This window comes from Scyliorhinus canicula, chromosome 27 (genome assembly GCF_902713615.1).
Source record: "Scyliorhinus canicula chromosome 27, sScyCan1.1, whole genome shotgun sequence".
Lineage (NCBI taxonomy): Eukaryota > Metazoa > Chordata > Chondrichthyes > Carcharhiniformes > Scyliorhinidae > Scyliorhinus > Scyliorhinus canicula.
In genome coordinates, this window is record NC_052172.1 from 18357660 (window position 1) to 18378507 (window position 20848).

At 48.6% G+C, this 20848-nt stretch overlaps 1 protein-coding gene across 4 annotated transcripts; it reads right to left on the reverse strand.

Moving 5' to 3' along the window:
• Positions 1 to 817: 817 nt before the first annotated feature.
• LOC119957885 (chromogranin-A-like) lies at positions 818 to 17530 on the reverse strand. Of its 4 annotated transcripts, none has more exons than XM_038786063.1 (7): positions 17265 to 17530; positions 12754 to 12800; positions 9653 to 9746; positions 8771 to 8839; positions 6123 to 6535; positions 5331 to 6032; positions 818 to 1108 (listed from the first exon to the last, which is right to left on the reverse strand). In XM_038786063.1, the coding sequence occupies exons 1-7, from the start codon at positions 17308 to 17310 to the stop codon at positions 1025 to 1027; spliced, it is 1455 nt and encodes a 484-aa protein (XP_038641991.1). In that variant the 5' UTR covers positions 17311 to 17530; the 3' UTR covers positions 818 to 1024. The 4 variants fall into 4 exon arrangements, with proteins under 4 accessions (XP_038641991.1, XP_038641992.1, XP_038641990.1 ...); XM_038786064.1 differs by having other exon boundaries at positions 5331 to 5762; positions 5943 to 6535; XM_038786062.1 differs by having other exon boundaries at positions 5331 to 6535; positions 8774 to 8839.
• Positions 17531 to 20848: the final 3318 nt, after the last annotated feature.

Sequence of the window (20848 nt, forward strand, 5' to 3'; positions counted from 1 at the left end):
GCCGCCTTCTGCACTGTAATTTCTAATGATCCTATTTGGGGTGAGACATAAATTGTGTGAATCACACCGTTAATCTTTATCCCTCCCGACTGTATTTGAGGGGATATTTCAGTGGGGTTTTCCCCATTGAGGCGTAATACCCTCAGTAAATGAGAAAGTGGTTCCAGTGGCTGATGGGTCAGTACTCAGGTGACACAGAGTAAAGGGATGGTCAAAAAGACGCGGGACAAGAGGAGCCATCATTCTCTTGAGATGCACAGTCAGGCCTGCAGCTGTACATTAGAAACAGGAGGCCATTCGGCCCTTCGAGTCTGCTCCACCATCTCGGCAGAACCATGACCTACCTCGGCTCACGTTCTTGTCTGATCCCACTCAATTCCCCCAGAGTCTGCCAATCTGCCCCTCCCAGCCTTGAATATACTCTGCACCCACAGTGCCCGGAGTAGGGAATCCTAAAGATTCACACCCCTCCTGTGTGCGTCAAGGGATTTCTCCACTCAGCCTAAAAGAAAGGACTCTGGGCCTTTTACCCATCCTCTCAGTGTCTCGCCTCTCAGAATCTGCTTTGTTTTTGTGAAATTGCCTCTCAATTTATCTGAAGTCCAGAGGACATAGGCACAATCTTCCCCCCCGCCCCTCTGGACAATCCTCCACTCCCGGGGAACCGTCTACTGAATGTTGAACCTGCTCTCCGGGCAAGTATATCTGCCGATAGATGGGACCTTCATCCTGATTTCCCCAGCAACAACACCCAAGGGTAATCTCGACTTGAATTGGAAGATGACGGCTTTTAACTTTGTCATTTCTTTTCTCTCTCTTTCTCCTCTTAAATCCAACCCTTCCCTAAATGGGTGACATTGCCAATTGTAAATGAAGAACTGCAGCATGCACGACTGCACCCTGTCCATGCAGCTTAAAGCCTGGACTATATAACAGTACATAGCCTGCAAAATAGAGGAGTGAATGTGGATAGTTAAACGCATGATTAGCATGGTGAGGGAGCTGAGCTTGGTTGGAAGTGCCCTTAGCCTCTCCGAATGTCCCTCAGCTTCTCCGCAACCTTCTTCAACTCCTCCTCGATCCCCACGAGGTTCTTTAGCTTGTGTTCCTGGGGAGGGAATTTGAAAAAGGAAAACGGTAGCATTGTCAAACTTGGGTGTCGGGAGGGTCGCGGGGCCGTCCGTCGCGGCGCCCCCCCCCGATCGCGCAAATCCGCGCGCAACAGCCGGCTTTTAATACTGCCGGCCGCAAGTGGCCTTCAAAATGGCCAGGAACAGGTAAAAAAAAAACCCTAACCCAATTCATTTTTTCCAATTAAGGGGCAATTTAGCGTGGCCAATCCACCTACTCTGCACATCTTTGGGTTGTGGGGGTGTAACCCACGCAGACACGGGGAGAATGTGCAAACTCCACGCGGACAGTGACCCAGAGCCGGGATCGAACCCGGGACCTCAGCGCCGTGAGGCTGCAGGGCTAACCACTGAGCCACCGTGCTGCCCTCAGTTACATTCGTAACCGTATCTCAGGCGGTGCCAGTGGTCAGATGTCTCTCTTGTGACTCTGATCTGCAATTCACACTCTATTCAGACCCGAAACTGAGGTGGACCAGCCAAATAAATACCCCCCAAAGCCTGTCCACCATCTCCAAGGCACAAGTCAGGAGTGCGATGGACTCTCCACTTGCCTGGATGAGCGCAGCTCCAACAACACTCAAGAAGCTCGACACCATCCAGGACAAAGCAGCCCCGCTTGACTGGCACCCCATCCACCACCTTCAACACTCCCTCCCTCCACCACCGATGCACAGTGGCAGCTGTGTGTACCGTCTACAAGAGGCGCCACAGCAACTCACCCAGGCTCCTTCGACAGCACCTTCCAAACCTGCAGCTGTTACCAACTATAGGGCAAAGTGCAGCAGACTCATGGGGAACACTGCCTCCCACAGATTCCAACGTACACACTAAGTGCTAAAAGCTATGATTGGATAGACTGGGGTTGTTTTTCTTGGAGGAGAGGAGACTGAGGGGGGTGGGGAGGAGGGGACATGATTGAGATGCACAAAATGATGAGGGGCAGAGATAGAGTAGACAGGAGGAAACATTTCCCCTTGGTGGAGGGATCAGTGACCAGGGGGCAGAGATTTAAGGTGAGGGGCAGGAGATTTCGAGGGGATTTGGGGAAAAACCTTTTCACCCAGAGGGAGGAGGGAATCTGGAACTCGCTGCCTGAAAGGGTGCTGGAGGCGGGAACCCTCAGAACATTCCAGAAGGATTTAGATGTGCCCCTGCGATCCCGGGGCAGACACGGCTATGGGCCATGTGTTGGAAAACGGGATTAGAATAGTTAGGTGGTTGTTTTTGACCGCTGCAGACGCTGCGATGGGCCGATGGACCTTTTCTATGCTGTCGACCTCTCTATGACCCCTGGCTGCAATTTTTGCTTTTGTTCCTTCTCCTCAAACCCCATTCTCCACGGGCGGCACGGTGGCACAGTGGTTAGCATTGCTGCCTCACGGCGCTGAGGACCCGGGTTCGAATCCCGGCCCTGGGTCGCTGTCTGTGAGGAGTTTGCACATTCTCCCCGTGTCTGCGTGGGTTTCACCCCCACAACCCAAAGATGTACAGGTTAGGTGGATTGGCCACGTTAAATTGCCCCTTAATTGGAAAAAATGAATTGGATATTCTAAATTTATTTTTTTAAAACCCATTCTTCAGTGCGCCCCGTCAAATTAACCAGTTCCAATTGTGTTCCATTCCTCGAGAGCGTAATCAAGCATTCGCCTGTTGTCTCTGAGACTCTCACGGCTCAGCTACGCAGCTACATCATTCACTCTTCCCTTCCCCCCTCCCCAGTTACTTGCTCTTAATCTAAAACCTCACCCTGGCAAAGACTCACCTCTGGCACTAAGCACTCCCCTCCGGGAAGCGTACATCACAATAACCCGATGGATAGGAACATGTGGACTGCGAGGAATTAATTGTAAATTTGATGTGAATGGAGTGCAATTAATAATTAGCCAATAAATCACCCTGTAGATTTGGCAGTTCCGGAGCTGCCGGAGGTGAGCCTGGGATCCTGGACCAGCTCAGGATAGTTGGATTTGAAGTAACGATTTGGCCGAACGTCTCACTGACATCCCACAGGCACTCCCGCCCCGGAGTCAGACAGTCGTGTCTCGTGCAGGCGCAATGGATCAATGCAGGTTCTCGCTGCATTGTGCATTTTTAATTCGGCATTAAACTCCGCTGCTGAGAATAATGACAGCATTGCTGCGATTTAGCACGTTCAGCCTCTTTTTTTTCTTTTTTATAAATTTAGAGTACCCAATTAATTTTTTCCAATTAAGGGGCAATTTAGCGTGGTCAATCCACCTACCCTGCACATCTTTGGGTTGTGGGGGCGAAACCCACGCAGACACGGGGAGAATGTGCAAACTCCTCACGGACAGTGTCCCAGAGCCGGGATTCGAACCTGGGACCTCGGCGCCGTGAGGCAGCAGGGCTAACCCACTGCTCCACCGTGCACGCGAGAGACGTTCAGCCTCTCTGACCGATCCTCAGAGAATCCACTTCTGGCTGGAGGCAGTTTGGCAAGTACGTTGCCCCATTGTACGCGCTTCATCGCGTTAACCGAATAAACTAAACCAACAAACTGCGGGATAAGTTCCTTAAAGGGGACCGGCATCAAAGTGAAGGGCAATAATGGACAGGATTTATCAGTCATTCTCGCTGTGGGGTCCCCAGCGGGAGAGGTTGGGAATGATGGGAAACCCCCTTGACAGCAATGGAACTGGAAGATCCCACTCCCAGCCCGTGTCGGGACTGGGAAATCCCACCCTATACATGTGTCTGTGCAACAGAGGGAGAAATTTGGAAGGTTTTCCTCATCTCTTTCGGATGACGAGAACGTGGAACTCGAATAGCAGATGTACATTTAAGGGGAAGCTGGATAAACCCATGCTGGAGAAAGGATTTGGTGGTAGGGTGAGGTGAGTAGGGGGTTTAACGGGCTGAATGGCCTGCTTAATTTTTTTTTTAATTTAGAGAACCCAATTATTTTTTTTTCCCAATTAAGGGTCAATTTAGCCTGGCCAATCCACCTAACCGGCACATCTTTTGGGTTGTGGGGGTGAAACCCACGCAGACACGGGGAGAATGTGCAAACTCCACACGGACAGTGACCCAGGGCCGGGATTCGAACCCGGGCCCTCAGCGCCTCAGTCCCAGTGCTAACCACTGCACCACTTGCTGCCCCTGAATGGACTGCTTATGATATGTTAGTGCTGCCAATTCACTAGTGTTAGTGCAGTGCCCTGTCTGAACTTTTTTTTTTTAATTCGTTCATGGCACGTGGGCATCACAGGCTGTGCCAGCATTTATTGCCCATCCCTTGAGTGGGCAGTTAAGAGTCAATCACATTGCTGTGGGTCTGGAGTCACGTGTAGGCCAGACCAGGTAAGGACGGCAGATTTCCTTCCCCAAAGGGGCATTAGTGACCCAGATGGGTTTTTACGACAATTGACCAAAGTTTCATGGTCATTATTAAACTCTTAATTCCAGATTTTTATTGAATTCAAATTTCACCATCGGCAGTGGCGGGATTTGAAGCTGGGGCCCCAGAGTATTCTGGGTCTCTGGTGCAGTGACAATACCACTACGCCACAGCCTCCCCCAGACAATGGATCAAACAGCACACCCAGACCAAATGTTGGGCGAGCGCTGTCCCCTGACCTTCCTGTTAGTGGGAAGTGTAAATCCTGTGGGTGGCATTGTCGGCAGATGAAGCCATTGCTGAAGATGAACCTCCACTTATATCACAGCTGATCACCAGTCTGGAAACTCCCTGCTCGCTACAGAGGAATTCAAATTCTCGGAGAGGGAGATAGTTGGCCAATTGACAAACACGATTAAGATGCCACAAGGAAGCAACGAGTTAAATGACCAGGTAGTGTGTTTTATTTTGTTTGTGATGGCAATAAAAGAATATTGGTCAGACGTATATACACCTGAACAGGGAGGATGGTGGGCGGGTGTAGGGCGGGGCGGGGCACTTTGAGAAATACTATTCACGGAGCTGAACGGGTTACATTATAAGGATGGGTTGCATAGAATTGGGGTGGCAGGTTCTTCACTGAACTACAGAGTCAGCCAACAGTTTGTTGTTGTGTGCTGCAGAGGAAACCAAGCAGCAATGTTGAGTGAAAGAACAGATACTTTGAATTGAAGGAGCCTGTTTTCCCTGTGCCGTCTGAAGAATAACCTTGAAGAAGACAGTAACAATCTCAATCACCTTGACATTTAGGAGAAACAAGAAATAAATTGCATACTGACCTCATATTTCTGTTTCCTTTCTTCCTCCTCCTCTTCTTCTTCATCTTCATCAATCTCTTCTTCCTCCTCTTCATCTCGTTCTTCACCATTTTCAATCCCATGGTGCCTCTTCTCCGGGTACTCACGGTCATTGTCGTGTCTATTCAAGTCCATATCTTCTTCTAGGAAATGATGTCTCTTGTCTTCCTGCGACATTTTCTCATGGGAATGTTTGTCATCAGCCTGGTGTTGTTGGGTCTTGACTCCATTTTCATCCACTTCAAACTGATCAGTTTCTTCATCGCTGGCATTTTCTTCAACTCGTTTCTTAACATTGCTCTGTGCTCCCTCATTTCCCTTCTTAAAGTCATCTTCTTCTGAGCTATGCTGCTTCTTCTCATCAGCTCGCTTATCTTCTTCATCTTCCAGTTCCTCCCTTGCAATCTTCTTAACCATTTCGTCTAACGAGAGGGCATCAAGGTCCTCCTGTTCATGTTCATTGGATAGTCGATCTTCCTCTTCCTTCCTTGCAATCTTCTTAACCATTTCGTCTAACGGGAGGGCATCAAGGTCCTCCTGTTCATATTCATTGGACAGTCGATCTTCCTCTTCCTTCCTTGCAATCTTCTTAACCATTTCGTCTAACGAGAGGGCATCAAGGTCCTCCTGTTCATGTTCATTGGATAGTCGATCTTCCTCTTCCTTCCTTGCAATCTTCTTAACCATTTCGTCTAACGGGAGGGCATCAAGGTCCTCCTGTTCATATTCATTGGACAGTCGATCTTCCTCTTCCTTCCTTGCAATCTTCTTAACCATTTCGTCTAACGAGAGGGCATCAAGGTCCTCCTGTTCTAATTCATTGGACAGTCGATCTTCCTCAGAAGATACTCTATGTCTTTTCTCAGGACTTCTCTTATCTTCATCACTAAGCTCTTCCTCATTTTCAGGCATGACTTTCTTGGTGTCATCTTCGCCAGTCATGACTTTATCATCATGTTGCCCCTTCAGGTTTTCTTCTTCACTTTCCACATATTTCTCCATGTCTTCCTTTCTCTTTAAAGGGACATCATTCTTAGCATTGGCTCTTCCTCGGTGACTAGCGTCGTTCTTCGTGTTCAACATGTGTTGCTTCTTCACGTTGTCCTCTTCATTCAATTCAACACTTTCTTCTGGTGCATAGTTCCATCTTTTATTGCTTTTCTTGGGCAGGCTCTCCTTGGTCACCTCTGTGGATGGAGAAAAAGAGTTGAAGAACATCCAATCAACTGCTGTCGCTGGCAAGACTGGCATTTGTTGCCCATTCCTAATTGCCCTTGAACTGAGTGTCCCGCTCGGATATTTCGGGGCAGTTAAGAGGCAACCACATCGCTGTGGGGTCTGGAGTCACATGTAGGCCAGACCGGGTAAGGACGGCAGATTTCCTTCCCTAAAGGGGACATTAGTGAACCAGATGGGTTTTTAATGACAGTCGATGATCGTTGTCACGGTCCCCGTTACTGAGACCACCTTTCAATTCCAGATTTTATTTGTTAATTTATTTGTTTATACATTTAGAGCACCCAATTCATTATTTCCAATTAAGGGGCAATTTAGCCTGGCCAATCCACCTACCCGCACATCTTTGGGTTGTGGGGGCGAAACCCACGCAGACACGGGGAGAATGTGCAAACTCCACACGGACAGTGACCCAGAGCCGGGATCGAACCTCGGCGCCGTGAGGCAGCAGTGCTAACCACTGCGCCGCCCTATTCCAGATTTTATTAATTGAATTCAAATACCACCAGCTGCCGGAGTGGGATTTGAACCCGTGCTCCCCTCAGAGCGTTAGCCTGGGGGCCTCGGGATTATCAGTCCAGTGACAATCCCACTGGACTACCGTTTCCTCCAGGTGGTTCCGGTGCTGAATTCGCAAAACGGAGGTCGTCAATTGAACTGCCAGCGTGGAAAGTTGTGAAATTGAATTCCAATATTGTTGGATTGTCTGCGAAACTCAACAGGTTCACGAAATGCCCGTTTGATGCGGGAGCTTGGCGCCCTGACTCGATCGCGCCTCCGTGTGACTCCCGTCACACAATACCTGTTTGAGTCTTCACTGGCGATGAAGCGCGCCCATTGACGGAAACAAAGACCATCTCAGAACAATGAAAACAGGCAATTAAAAAGTGGCCTTTGCAATGTCACTCTGGAAACAATTGCTTTGAAGAAGGTTGTGTTATATAATGCCGCACACAGCTAACAGAGATAAAGGTGTGAGAGAAGTGGTCTCCACTATGTTGCCTATCGCTTAAAGGCATCTTGGCTTGACTTTCCTGTGTATTCTGAATAGGGATAACCTGAGGTCAACTGAAAGCTGCTGATGAAAGCTGTTTATCCCGAAATTGGCAACTGCTGAACAAAGAACAAAGAAAAGTACAACACAGGAACAGGCCCTTCGGCCCTCCAAGCCTGTGCCGACCATGCTGCCCGTCTAAACTAACATCTTCTACCCTTCCAGGGTCCGTATCCCTCTATTCCCATCCTATTCATGTATTTGTCCAGATGCCCCTTAAATGTCACTATCGTCCCTGCTTCCACCACCTCCTCCGGCAGCGAGTTCCAGGCACCCACTACCCTCTGTGTAAAAAAACCTGCCTCGTAAATCTCCTCTAAACCTTGCCCCTCGCACCTTAAGCCTATGCCCTCTCGTAATTGAGCCCTCTACCTTGAGAAAAAGCTTCTGACTCCACTCTGTCTATGCCCCTCATAATTTTGTAGACGAGCCGGTAAATTCACAGCCTATGTCGGTTCAACGAGAAACACAGCCATTGCCAACTCATGTTCCGATCGTTGCTGATAGTTTAACTTTTTTAAAAAATTTACAGTACCCGATTCATTTTTTCAAATTAAGGGGCAATTTTAGCCTGGCCAATCCACCTACCTTGCACATCTTTGGGTTGTGGGGGCGAAACCCACGCAAACACGGGGAGAATGTGCAAGCTCCACACGGACAGTGACCCAGAGCCGGGATCGAACCTGGGACCTCGGCGCCGTGAGGCAGCAGCGCTAACCACTGTGCCGCCCTTTCCCCCCAATTCAAATTGCCTGAGATCTGCAAGTAATGGTGATATAGTTGTCTTTAGTTCGTGGCTTTCAAATTGATTTGCCAGAGGGCAGCACGGTGGCTCAGTGGGTTAGCCCTGCTGCCTCACGGCGCCGAGGTCCCAGGTTCGATCCCGGCTCTGGGTCACTGTCCATGTGGAGTTTGCACATTCTCCCCGTGTCTGCGTGGGTTTCACCCCCCACAACCCAAAGATGTGCAGGGTAGGCGGATTGGCCATGCTAAATTGCCCCTTAATTGGAAAAAATTAATTGGGTACTCTAAATTTTTTTTTAAATAAATTGATTTGCCAGGGTGAGATTTTACCCCAAGACGCTTTTTAATCTGTATTTTATGAAGCGAGCCATCATTTAGGTTACCGTACCGCGGTGTGTCAGGTCTTCCAACTCCTTCAGAAGATTCTGATGACGAACCATAGCCAGAATCCTTTCATCTACCGAGGGAAATAAAAGATCAGGGTTAGTTGTAGCAGGCTCAGATCCCAGGGAAACTAACAAAGGTGAGAAGGAGCAGGTAGACAATAAAAATGTAAGTCAAGGGAAATCAAATGGGAATGGAACAATAAACCGATACAAGTACAGAATGGAGATGTAAAGAGTCAGAGAGAGGTTGCAGAGAGATTGAGCGAGGATGGGAGCCAAAGGGAGAAATAGGAAGACAGGAAGAGAGCGAGAGACAGAAAAGTAAGAAAGACTGAGGGAGACAGCGATGGGAAGAGTCCGAGGTGGGGGAGGAGGGGTTGGGGAAGAGAGGTAGAGAGAAAAAGAGAAATGGATATAGTCCAGGGGGTGAAGCGGTCACGGGGGGAGACAAACAGAGAGTCAGAGAGGGAGGGGAGGAAGACAGAAGGAGAATGAGAGAGAGAGAGAGACAGGAAGAAAGAGAAGACAGAGAGAAGGATGGAGAGAGTCAGGTGGGGGAGGAGAAAAGAGAGAGTCCGAGAGAGAAAGACAGAAGCAGAGAATGAGAGATGGAGAAACCGGGAGCGAGATGGAGAGTTAGAAACGGGGAGATTTATTATTATTAATTATTTGGAGAGATAGACTCAGAAAACCACAGAGGAGAGAGTGAAAGAGAAGCAGCTAAAGAGAGAGAGAGAGAAGCCAGAGATCATTGAACGCTGTCCCGGAATAAATGAGCCCTTGCATCCAGAAAGGTGGGGAGGAGAGAGGAGGGGACGCGGGGGGGGGGGGGAGAGTAAAGGCAAAGAAACATAGGAGGAAGAATGAATCTGAAGCACTTTGACCTTCTCGGAGGATCCTGCTGCAGTCACCGCTGAGTGGCAATGGATGTGGTTTGGAAAGTGTATCTGAGATCACTTCAACAATACACCTGGTAACCTGCAGAGGGAGACAGGGATACACACAGCCATTTAAATGCCACTTACATATGGCAGAGCAGGAGGCCATTCAGTCCGAGCCTAACCCACAATTCATTTCGATCCTGGCCGATATCTCAATTTATCTCCCTTCATTTCAGACCCTTCAATACCCTAGTTTAGCAAACATCTATCCATCTCAGATTTAAAATGATGAATTGGGCTAACATCAATTGCTCTTCTGATACCCGTAAATTAGCTCAAGGTGCTGGAGATTCACCGTCTGCATTCCTTGCTGCTCTCCATGTGGCTTGCAAACCGGTAGACTGATGCATTGCTACTCGGCACGTGTTTGCAATGCGCCAGTGAGATGTAGCACCCTCGGGATAAATATACACATTTACAATCAATTCCTGGGCTCTTTACAAATGCTGAAACTCTCAGTCAAATATTGTGAATTCTAGGATGACAAGCGGTGTCCTCTGATAATAATTATCACAAGTCGGCTTACATTAACACTGCAATTAAGTTACTGTGAGAAGCCCCTAGTCCCCACACTCCGGCGCCTGTTCGGGTACACGGAGGGAGAATTCAGAATGTCCAATTCGCCCAACCAGCACGTCTTTCGGGACTTAGAACATAGAACATAGAACAGTACAGCACAGAACAGGCCCTACGGCCCTCAATGTTGTGCCGAGCCATGATCACCCTACTCAAACTCACGTATCCACCCTATACCCGTAACCCAACAACCCCCCCCTTAACCTTACTTTTTTTTTATTAGGACACTACGGGCAATTTAGCCTGGCCAATCCACCTAACCCGCACATCTTTGGACTGTGGGAGGAAACCGGAGCACCCGGAGGAAACCCACGCACACAGGGGGAGGACGTGCAGACTCCGCACAGACAGTGACCCAGCCGGGAATCGAACCTGGGACCCTGGAGCTGTGAAGCATTTATGCTAACCACCATGCTACCCTGCTGCCCCTTGTGGGAGGAAACCCACACGGACGCGGGGAGAACGTGCAGACTCCGCACAGACAGGGAGCCAAGCTGGGAGTCGAACCTGGGACCCTGGCGCTGTGAAGCCACGGTGATAGCCACTGTGCTACCCTTGTGAAGGGGCGTGTGCTGGCTGGATTGCAGAAGAATGAGAGGTGATCTCATTGGAACGCACAAGAATCTGAAGAAGTTTGATGGGGTGGACACAGGGATGGCTGCACAGTGGGCTAAACAGCTGGCTTGTAATGCAGAACAAGGCCAGCAGTGTGGGTTCAATTCCTGTAATGGCCTCCCCAAATGTGGTCACTAGGGGCTTTTCACAGTGACTTCATTGAAGCCTACTTGTGACAATAAGCGATTATTATTATTTATTTATGTTCTTTGGGTATAAAGTCATCCCTTTAACTGTCAGTATTCGAGAAATATGCTCTCACTAAAGGGGAGGAACCTCTAGCCTAAGCCCCCGAATCTCCTGCCTGGAGCCTCAGGGGTGCTGGGGCAATGAGGGTGGACATATCGTAATGATGTGCAAGTGAGACTGCTTACATCCTGGGACATGACTCCTAAAATCATGGATCCCTCGTAACACTGGGCCCCCCTGCTGCGAAGGGGCAGCAGGGAAAGCGGAGGATTGGGAAGAGGCAAGGATTGGGGAAGAGTGTGACACCCCCCCCCCCCCCCCCCCCGCCCCCTCCCCAAAGCCTGCCCCATCAGTGCCGACTGGATGCTTGGTCAAGGTTATCAGGGGTTCTGCACCCACAGAGTGGGGAGGGGGAGGGCAGGAGGGAGGGGCTGAGGGGAAAGAGAGAGAAGATTCCGGGGGGAAAAAAATTAGTTGAAACGACGGCGTAAAAGTGTGGGATGGAGACCGGGATTGGGAATGCCGGCTGACGTTTTCCACTCTCTGCCGGAACCTGGGTGTAATTGAAACCCGGATCTCACAGCTCAGCTACAGGGAAGGTTGGCCAGGCTAAATTGCCCCTTAACTGGGGAAATAAGGAATTGGGTATTCTAAATTTTTAAAAAATCTATGTTGGTCCCCTGTCCAGCATGGTCTCAAAATTTAAAATTCTCATTGCCTCTGTTCAAATTCTTCCATGACCTTGCAATGCCCTCACTATCTTTGACATCTCCTCCAGCTCCACAACCCTCCGAGATCTCTACGCTCCCCAATCCCTTCAGCATCTCCCAATTTAAATTGTTGCACCATCGGCTGCCTGGTTCCTGAGCTCTGGAATGCCTCCCTAAACCACTCCGCTTTACCTATCTCCCTAAAACCCACCTCACCTGTCTCAATATTATTTCAGGTGGTTCAACCTTTGTTTGCTAATATTCTTGTGAAGCAACCTGACATGTCTCCCTACATTAACAGTGCTATAGAACATAGAACATAGAACAGTACAGCACAGAACAGGCCCTTCGGCCCTCAATGTTGTGCCGAGCCATGATCACCCTACTCAAACCCACATATCCACCCTATACCCGTAACCCAACAACCCCCCCCCCCCTTAACCTTACTTTTATTAGGACACTAAGGGCAATTTAGCATGGCCAATCCACCTAACCCGCACATCTTTGGACTGTGGGAGGAAACCGGAGCAGCCAGAGGAAACCCACACACACAGGGGGAGGACGTGCAGACTCCACACAGACAGTGACCCAGCCGGGAATCGAACCTGGGACCCTGGAGCTGTGAAGCATTTATGCTAACCACCATGCTACCCTGCTGCCCTATATAAATCATAGAATCCCTACAGTGCAGAAGGAGGCCATTCGGCCCATCAAGTCTGCACCGACCCTCTTGAGAGAGCACTCTATCTGGGTCCACTCCCCCACCCTATCCCTGTAACTTAACCAGCAAATCACTGGCACTAAAGGGCAACTTAGCATTTCCAGTCTACCTAACCGGTCTTGTAAGTAAATGTAACCTGCTGTTGCTTCGAAGTGAGTATGGCCACGTTTGAAGGGAGGGAAGATACTTTAAACAGCAAGGATGCAAAGAAGCCGAGAAAAGTCACAGCTTACCGTCTCATCTTCCTTGTCCAACGCAGATGACAGTGGTCGGCAGCTCACTGAAGCAAACAAATAACAAAGCATTGACATAAATTGTAGTCATGGAATTCTGGATGAATACTTTTCTTTTTAAATTTAGAGCACCCAATTCATTTTTTTTCCAATTAAGAGGCAATTTAGCGTAGCCAATCCACCTAGCCTGCACATCTTTGGGTTGTGGGGGGTGAAACCCACACAAACAGGGGGAGAATGGAATTCTGGATTAATACTGAAGGCAGGTCAGTCAAGTATGTAAGACTCCTAGAGCATTTGTTCCCATATATTTTATTTTACTATTTTGGTCCCTGGACCCATAATCGGGATGTGCCTTTAAGCAGAAGACCCAAAGTTGAAGCAGCCTGCTTTTTATGACTCTGTGTTCCCAGGTTTTGTATTTTGGAAAGAAGAAACCAGACTCTAAGGCACCGAGTGGATCTTGTCATGTGAGAGTGCCTTTAAGAACTGGATGTTTAAGAAATGTACCTTTAAGAAATGAAGCTGATCACATTGCTGAAGTGATGTCACAGGGGCTGTTTAGCTCACCGGGCTAAATCGCTGGCTTTGAAAGCAGACCAAGGCAGGCCAGCAGCACGGTTCGATTCCCGTAACAGCCTCCCTGAACAGGCGCTGGAATGTGGTGACTAGGGGCTTTTTACAGTAACTTCATTGAAGCCTACTCGTGACAATAAGCGATTTTCATTTTTCATCAGTTGCTAGTAGGCAGAGATGCAATTCCAGGTGAAGTGGGACTGGAATTGATGGCGCACTAACCCATGGTGTTGTGACAATACTGACAGTGACTCTTGATCTCAGGCACCTTCCCATCTCCTATGATTATCTCAGCAGGGGTTCATTATTTACTACTTATTTTGGCGTCCACCACCGCCACAGTCGGACGGGAGCTGTGCTGCTGGCTGGGTGGTGGGGGGGGGGGAGGGGGGAGGGTGCAGCCTTCGGTGAGGGCTGGGGGGGGGGACTGATGGGGGGGTGGCCAGGGGGGCACTATCTGGCAGGTTGGGTCCGCGCATGGCTGGCGGCATTTCTTATGGTGTGTCCGCTGCAGGTCGTCGCCATGCGCATGCCCGGGCCACAGACCCGGCCATTCTCCAGGCATTCATTTCGTGGAGACCGAGTGTTTTACGCGGCATGGCCGATCCACCGGCCGCAGGATCGGTGTGGGGGGGGGGGGGGGGGGGGGGGGCGCCGCCGATTTATTTCCACATAAAACGCCACAGATCAGCCACACTTAGCCTGGGAAACGGAGAATCTGGCCCATGGTCTTTTGAGCTAGGGTTCCATTCTGAGATCTACCTGCCCAGTTATAACATCAACTGGGATGGTAACAATTTTCAAAGACCCAGCCTCCATCATTCTTTCAGGAAGTGAATTCCACAGACTGACGATCATCTGAGAGAAAAGAATTCTCCATCCGAAATGAGGGACCTCCTATTCTTTTTAAACTGAAAATGAAATGAAATGAAATGAAAATCGCTTATTGTCACGAGTAGGCTTCAATGAAGTTACTGTGAAAAGCCCCTAGTCGCCACATTCCGGCGCCTGTCTGGGGAGGCTGGTACGGGCTGGAACTGTGTTCCAGTTCTCCCACAAACACCCTTTCAGCATCTCCCCTGTCAACCCCCCCCTCAGGATCTCGTAAGTTTCAATATGTGACTCCTGTCATGATATGCAAACACGCAGCTAATTAACACATAGAATAGGACACGGCCAATGAGCATTCAGGACACTCAGGGGTGGTATCTCACTATAAAAGAGATGAGGCACTCTCACCCCACCTCTTCCCACAGACCAACATCTACAGAGTGAGACAGGGTGTATTCTCAGCATCGCACCCCAGCACGTGGCTTAGAGCAAGGCTGGTTCAGTTAGACTGAGTTACTACATTTAGATTAGCAGAGAGTCAAACTCATTGAGAACTGTGCTAATAGTTCAATAAAACACATTGAACTCACTTCGAAATCTGGAGCATCTTTTACTCAAAACTGCATCAAGTGGCAGCTCGTGTTATTCCAAATTACAGAACACAACAACTCCATTTCATATTTTATCTGACAGTATTCCTGTGAATTGCTCTGGTATGTTTTGTTATATCCAAGGGTGCTATAGAAATGCAAATGTCTGTGCTTGTTATCAGGGCATTCCCCCAGACTAAATGTTAATATGATCGCCAGAATTAAATAACATCATTTGCACGGTTACAGTCACTGGATTTCCAATCTCTGGACCTCCATATTCACTGTATCTGCTCCAATAACATGTCACCCTCTCCTCTCCAACCCTATGGAACCAAACAAATCTCGATTACATTCGCGAGGACATTAGGTCCATTAACTGCGCTTGTTTGAAAGAAACTGCATTGATACTACTGCTTCAATCATGGGTCAGGCTGCTCACATTCAGCTTAACTTAAACCAGAGCTGCAAATTGATTTAATAATCGGCACACGCCACAGGGTTGGCCGTAATGGTCAGGGGAAGAAAAATAACAATTTGGGAATGAGGAAGGAGTTTTGAGCTCTGAAGGGGACTCGTCTCTCACCCAATTACTGTATCAACCGTCTCTGTAACCAGGGATTGCAAAAGTTAACACTTTGTGCGTTTTAACAATACTGTCTGCCCCTTTTTGATTTTCTGCCCACGTTTACCGGGGAGAATCAGAGAGAGGCAAAGATACATAGAGAAAATGATATAGAGTGGAGACAGAGAGAAAGAGAGAGCGGGGACAGATAACAGAGAGAGAGAGACAGGGGGGCAGATAACAGAGAGAGACAGAGAGAGAAGGGGGGACTGATGACAGAGAGAGAGAGAGAGAGGGGTGGACAGTTAACAGAGGGGGTGGCAGATAGAGAGAGAGGGGGGGAGAGAGGGGACAGATAACAGAGAGAGACAGAGAGAGAAGGGGGGGGGGGACTGATGACAGAGAGAACCGGGACACAGATAACAGACAGAGTGGGGGGGGGGGCAGTTAGCAGAGAGAGAGTGAGTGGGAACAAACAACAGAGAGAGAGAGAGTGGGGGACAGATAGAGAGATGAGTGAAGGGGGTCAGATAACAAAGAGAGAGAGGGAAACAGATAACAGACAGAGAGAGAGGGGGGACAGTTAAAGAGAAAGAGAGAGAGAGAGAGAGGTGACAGATAACAGAGAAAGTAGGGACAGACAGAAGAGAGTCTGTGGACAGACAGAGAGAGAGTGAGGACAGACAGAGAGAGAGAGAGAGAGAGAGGACAGACAGAGAGAAAGAGAATGGGAACAGGCAGCAAATGAGACAGAGAGAGCAGAGGCATAAAGAGAGAGAGAAAGAGAGTGGTACAGAGAGGTATAGAGTGGAGTCAGGCAGACAGAGAGAGAGGGAAAGAGAGTGGGGACAGACAGACAGAGAGAGAGTGAGGACAGACAGAGAGAGAAAGAGTGGCACAGAGAGGTATAGAGTGGAGTCAGGCAGACAGAGAGAGAGGGAAAGAGAATGGGGACAGACAGACAGAGAGAGAACAGAGAAAGAGAGAGAATGGGGACAGAAGAGAAAGAGAGAGTGAGGACAGACAGAGAGAGAGAGTGGGGACAGAGACAGAGAGAGAGAGAGAGGGGACAGAAGAGAGAGAGTGGGGACAGACAGAGAAAGAGAGAGAGAGAGAGTGGGGACAGACACAGAGAGAGAGTAAGGACAGACAGACAGAGAGAATGGGGACAGAGACAGAGACAGAGAGAGTGAGGACAGACAGACAGAGAGAGAGAACAGACAGACAGAGAGTGAGAACAGAGGGAACAGATACCCGTGAGAAAGAGAGAATGAACTGAGAGGCACAAACAGTGAGGGACAGGTGGAGACTCGGAGGGTGGGGGATACAGCAAGATATATATAGAGATATATAGAGATGGAGCTGAACAGAGAGAGAGAGAGACAGAAAGTCAGAGAGAGGCAAAGGAGGAAGGAAGGAGAGAAAGGTGGGGGGAGGATAGAGACTGGCAGGGACGAAGATAGGAGAGAGGAGAATGGGGGGAGAGGGAGAGACAGAGAAAGGGAGAGGAGGACAGTGGGGGGGGGGGGGGAGAGCAAGGGAGGAAGTGTGACAGAGAGGAGAAAGAGTGGGGGGGGGGGGGGGGACAGGAGAAGGCAGGGAGAGGCAAGGGGAATGAGAGAGAGAGAGAGAGAGGGGAAATGGAGACTCTGTCCAAGGTGCTGAAAGTCAGTTCTGGCTGTGTGGCCCCGGGTCAGGGGATTACAAAAGTGGAATTGACATCCTGGGGAAATTGCTGGCATTTCTGATCATAAAAAATGAACACCCCCCCCCCCCCCCCCCCCAGGCACACAGGCCCTGAAAATCTAAACTTTTGCATATTAAACAACACCTCCCTACTGTGCATCATTACAGAAACCTCTCACATTGAGCAGGTGGAGGTACAATCTCCCAAAACACATTTAAAAAAAAACAAATCAAGACCGTATTAAATGTTGCAATAAACTTACCCTGGCAGCACACCAGAATCCAGGCAATAAAACCCTTGAAAATCATCCTGAATGGAGATATTGATGGAGTTGGAGGGTAATTTTTTTTTTATTTGGGAGGGGGTAGGGAGGGTAGAAGCAATTAAAACAGAAAAAAAAAACCTTGCAGATCAGAGGGAGGGTTTGGGATGAATTTCGTGCAGGTAAAAGGGACAAGGGATGAAAGGGAAGGGATGGGGACACCTTCCTCCTCTTCTGAAGGCGCCTGGGAATGGTGAGGGATTTTTTTTTAAATAGCCAAACCAGAGGAAGTGATGTCAATCTAACTGCAAGACCTCATTGTACAGATTTTTTAAAGGCATGTTCAATCACCAGTTACAGTTCCCCCCCTCCCCCCTCCCCAGCACTAAAATATGAATAGACACCTTCAGCTATTGAGGTGATGACAATCAGTGTTGCAATTAGCATGTCTACTATCCCCCTCTCCAATTAAATGCATTGATAAAGCTCAGAAAAAAGGATTACAGAGAATAGATGTTGGGTTAAAGTTATCACAGATGGGCTATAGAAATGCTTCTCTCTCTCTCTCTCCCCCACCCACTTCACCCCCATCTGCTCCTTGCAAAATCTCCTTTAAATAGTCAGATTAATAATGATGATTATATTAGTACGATTCCCCCAGGTGACAGTGCAGCCGTTGAGAAACAGCAATGTATAGCTGGGAGTGAGTTAGAGGCAGGAATCTGATTGAGGTTTAAATGTAGAGTGGCAAGGGGAGCAGGGTGGCGCAGTGGCTAGCACTGCTGCCTCACGCCGCCGAGGTCCCACGTTCGATCCCGGCCCTGGGTTACTGTCCGTGTGGAGTTTGCACGTTCTCCCCGTGTCTGCGTGGGTTTCGCCCCCACAACCCAAAGATGTGCAGGGTAGGTGGATTGGCCACACTAAATTACCCCTTAATTGGGAAAAATTAATTGGGTATTCTAAATTTAAAAAAAACATTGGAAGGACTTTATGTTATTTCAAAACCCATTTCATTTTTGCCTGCAGCTGAAGTATATTTTTACTCGCTCTCGGAATATGTGCAATGAGTTTTTTAAAATAAGTTTATTTAAAAAAACAAAATGTAGTGTGGCAGATATTTGGGGGTACGTTTAGGGTTGACGACTGCGGAGGTTCCACAAGACGGAAGGAGCAGAAGTTCACCATTCGGCCCATCGAGTCTGTACCGCCATTCGATGAGATCATGACTGATCTGATGTGATAATCCTCGACTCTACTTTTCTGCCTTATCCCCATAACCCTCGATTCCCTCTGATTAGAAATCTCTCTCAGCCTCGAACATACTTTTTCTTTTATAAATTTAGACTACCCAATTATTTTTTTCTAATTTTGCCAATTTAGCGTGGCCAATCCACCTACCCTGCACATCTTTGGGTTGTGGGGGTGAAAACCACGCAGACATGGGGACAATGTGCAAACTCGACACGGACAGTGACCCAGAGCCGGGATCGAACCTGGGACTTCAGCGCCGTAGGCAGCAGTGCTAACTACTGCGCCACCGTGCTGCCCTAGCCTCGAACGTGCTTAACGGCCCAGCCTCTACAGCTCTCTACGGTAAAGAATTCCACAGGTTCACTCCCCTCTGAGAGAAGAAATTCCTCCTCATCTCTGTCTGAAATGGGTGACCCCTCACTCTGAGATTCTGCCCTCTGGCCCCAGACTCTCCCACAAGGGGAAACAACCTCTCAGCATCCACCCTGTCAAACCCCCCGAGAATCCGATATGCCTCAATAATGACTTGTCCTCACACTCACAGAACAATGTTCACAGAAAGTTACTGCGTTTTCTCCAGGGTCGTGCACACAAAGCCCTCGAGATTGATCTATAATTCCCGGAAACTCCAGGCCAATCCTGAAGGATTGCTAACCTTCAGCAAGTTAGAGGCTGGAGGGATTTGGAGCAGTTTACTGAATCAATACCCAGAAGTGGATTCAATACACTGATCTAATCAAAGATTTAGAGTTTCTTTTTGAACCATTAGTTTTAATTGGATTTTGAATTTGCACATAAAACGCATAAAGCACATGTGCAGTCCACAATGGGCCGAGTTCATTGAGCGTGAACTGCAGCTTTCTGAAGCCTGTGCAGAATACGAGAGATCGGAAATATTTGGTTCAGTCTCAAGAACCTAATCGACCACATGTTAGCGCAATTAACTGATTTAATTTTGGGAATTCGCTGGAATGTCAAAAACAGGTGGCATGGCGGCGCAGTGGTTAGCACTGCTGCCTCATGGCGCCAAGGACCCAGATTCGATCCTGGGTCACTGTCCGTGTGGAGTTTGCACATTCTCCCCGTGTTTACGTGGGTTTCGCCCCCACAACCCAAAGGGCAGCAGGGTAGCATGGTGGTTAGCACAATTGCTTCACAGCACCAGGGTCCCAGGTTCGATTCCCGGCTTGGGTCACTGTCTGTGCGGAGTCTGCACGTCGTCTGCGTGGGTTTCCTCCGGGTGCTCCGGTTTCCTCCCACAGTCCAAAGATGTGCAGGTTAGGTGGATTGGCCATGCTAAATTGCCCTTAGTGTCCAAAATTGCTCTTAGTGTTGGGTGGGGTTACTGGGTTGTGGGGATATGGTGGTGGTGTTGACCTTGGGTGGGGTGCTCTTTCCAGGAGCCGGTGCAGGCTCAATGGGCCGAATGGCCTCCTTCTGCACTGTAAATTCTATGATGTGCAGGCTAGGTGGATTGGCCATGCTAAATTGCCCCTCAACTGAAAGAGAAATGGGTTCTCTAAATTTATTTTTAAAAATCCATCAAAAGGACTTTATGTTATTTCAAAACCCATATTTTTACTCGCTCTCGGAATATGAGCAATGAGGTTTTAAAAATAAATTTAGAGTACCCAATTCTTTTTCCAATTAAGGGACAATTTAGCGTGGCCAATCCACCTACCCTGCACATCTTTTTGGGCTGTGGGGGCGAAACCCACGCAGACACGGGGAGAACGTGCAAACTCCACACGGACAGTGACCCAGAGCCGGGATCGAACCCGGGACCTCAGCGTCGTGAGGCAGCAGTGCTAACCCACTGCGCCGCCGTGCGCCCGGATGCAATCGTTAACATAGCTGATGGTAAATAGTGTCAGAAAATCACCACAGCGGAGAATTATTGCCTGAGGTAATATATTTTCTTATATAACATGGAGACTTCATTTGAATTTATGTTTACGCTAATTTAAATTCATGTCTTCCTGATTCTATTATTCCATCCTAATTTAAAGTAACACTCCTTAGCATCTACATTATTTAATATTTTAATTATGGACAGAGGCTTCCAGCCTACAACCACTCAAATGATATTTTACATCCAGATTTCAAAGTCAAAATTAATTGAAATTACTCATAAGCAAAATTCATTTTGGAGAGATTAACTTGCTGAAGGTCAGAGACTTTCCTCTGCTTGTTTAGAACATAGAACAGTACAGCACAGAACAGGCCCTTCGGCCCTCAACGTTGTGCCGAGCCATGATCACCCTACTCAAACCCACATATCCACCCTATACCCGTAACCCAACAACCCCCCCTAACCTTACTTTTATTAGGAC

Excerpts from the sequence above, each read along its gene's own strand:
- LOC119957885 (XM_038786061.1), bottom strand. The coding sequence starts at position 17,310 with ATGATTTTCAAGGGTTTTATTGCCTGGATTCTGGTGTGCTGCCAGG. Across the intron at positions 9,747-12,753 it reads TGGACAAGGAAGATGAGACG|GTTACCAGGTGTATTGTTGA; the intron begins GTAAGCTGTGAC and ends CTCCCTCTGCAG. Across the intron at positions 1,109-5,330 it reads AAAGGAAACAGAAATATGAG|GAACACAAGCTAAAGAACCT; the intron begins GTCAGTATGCAA and ends TTCCCTCCCCAG.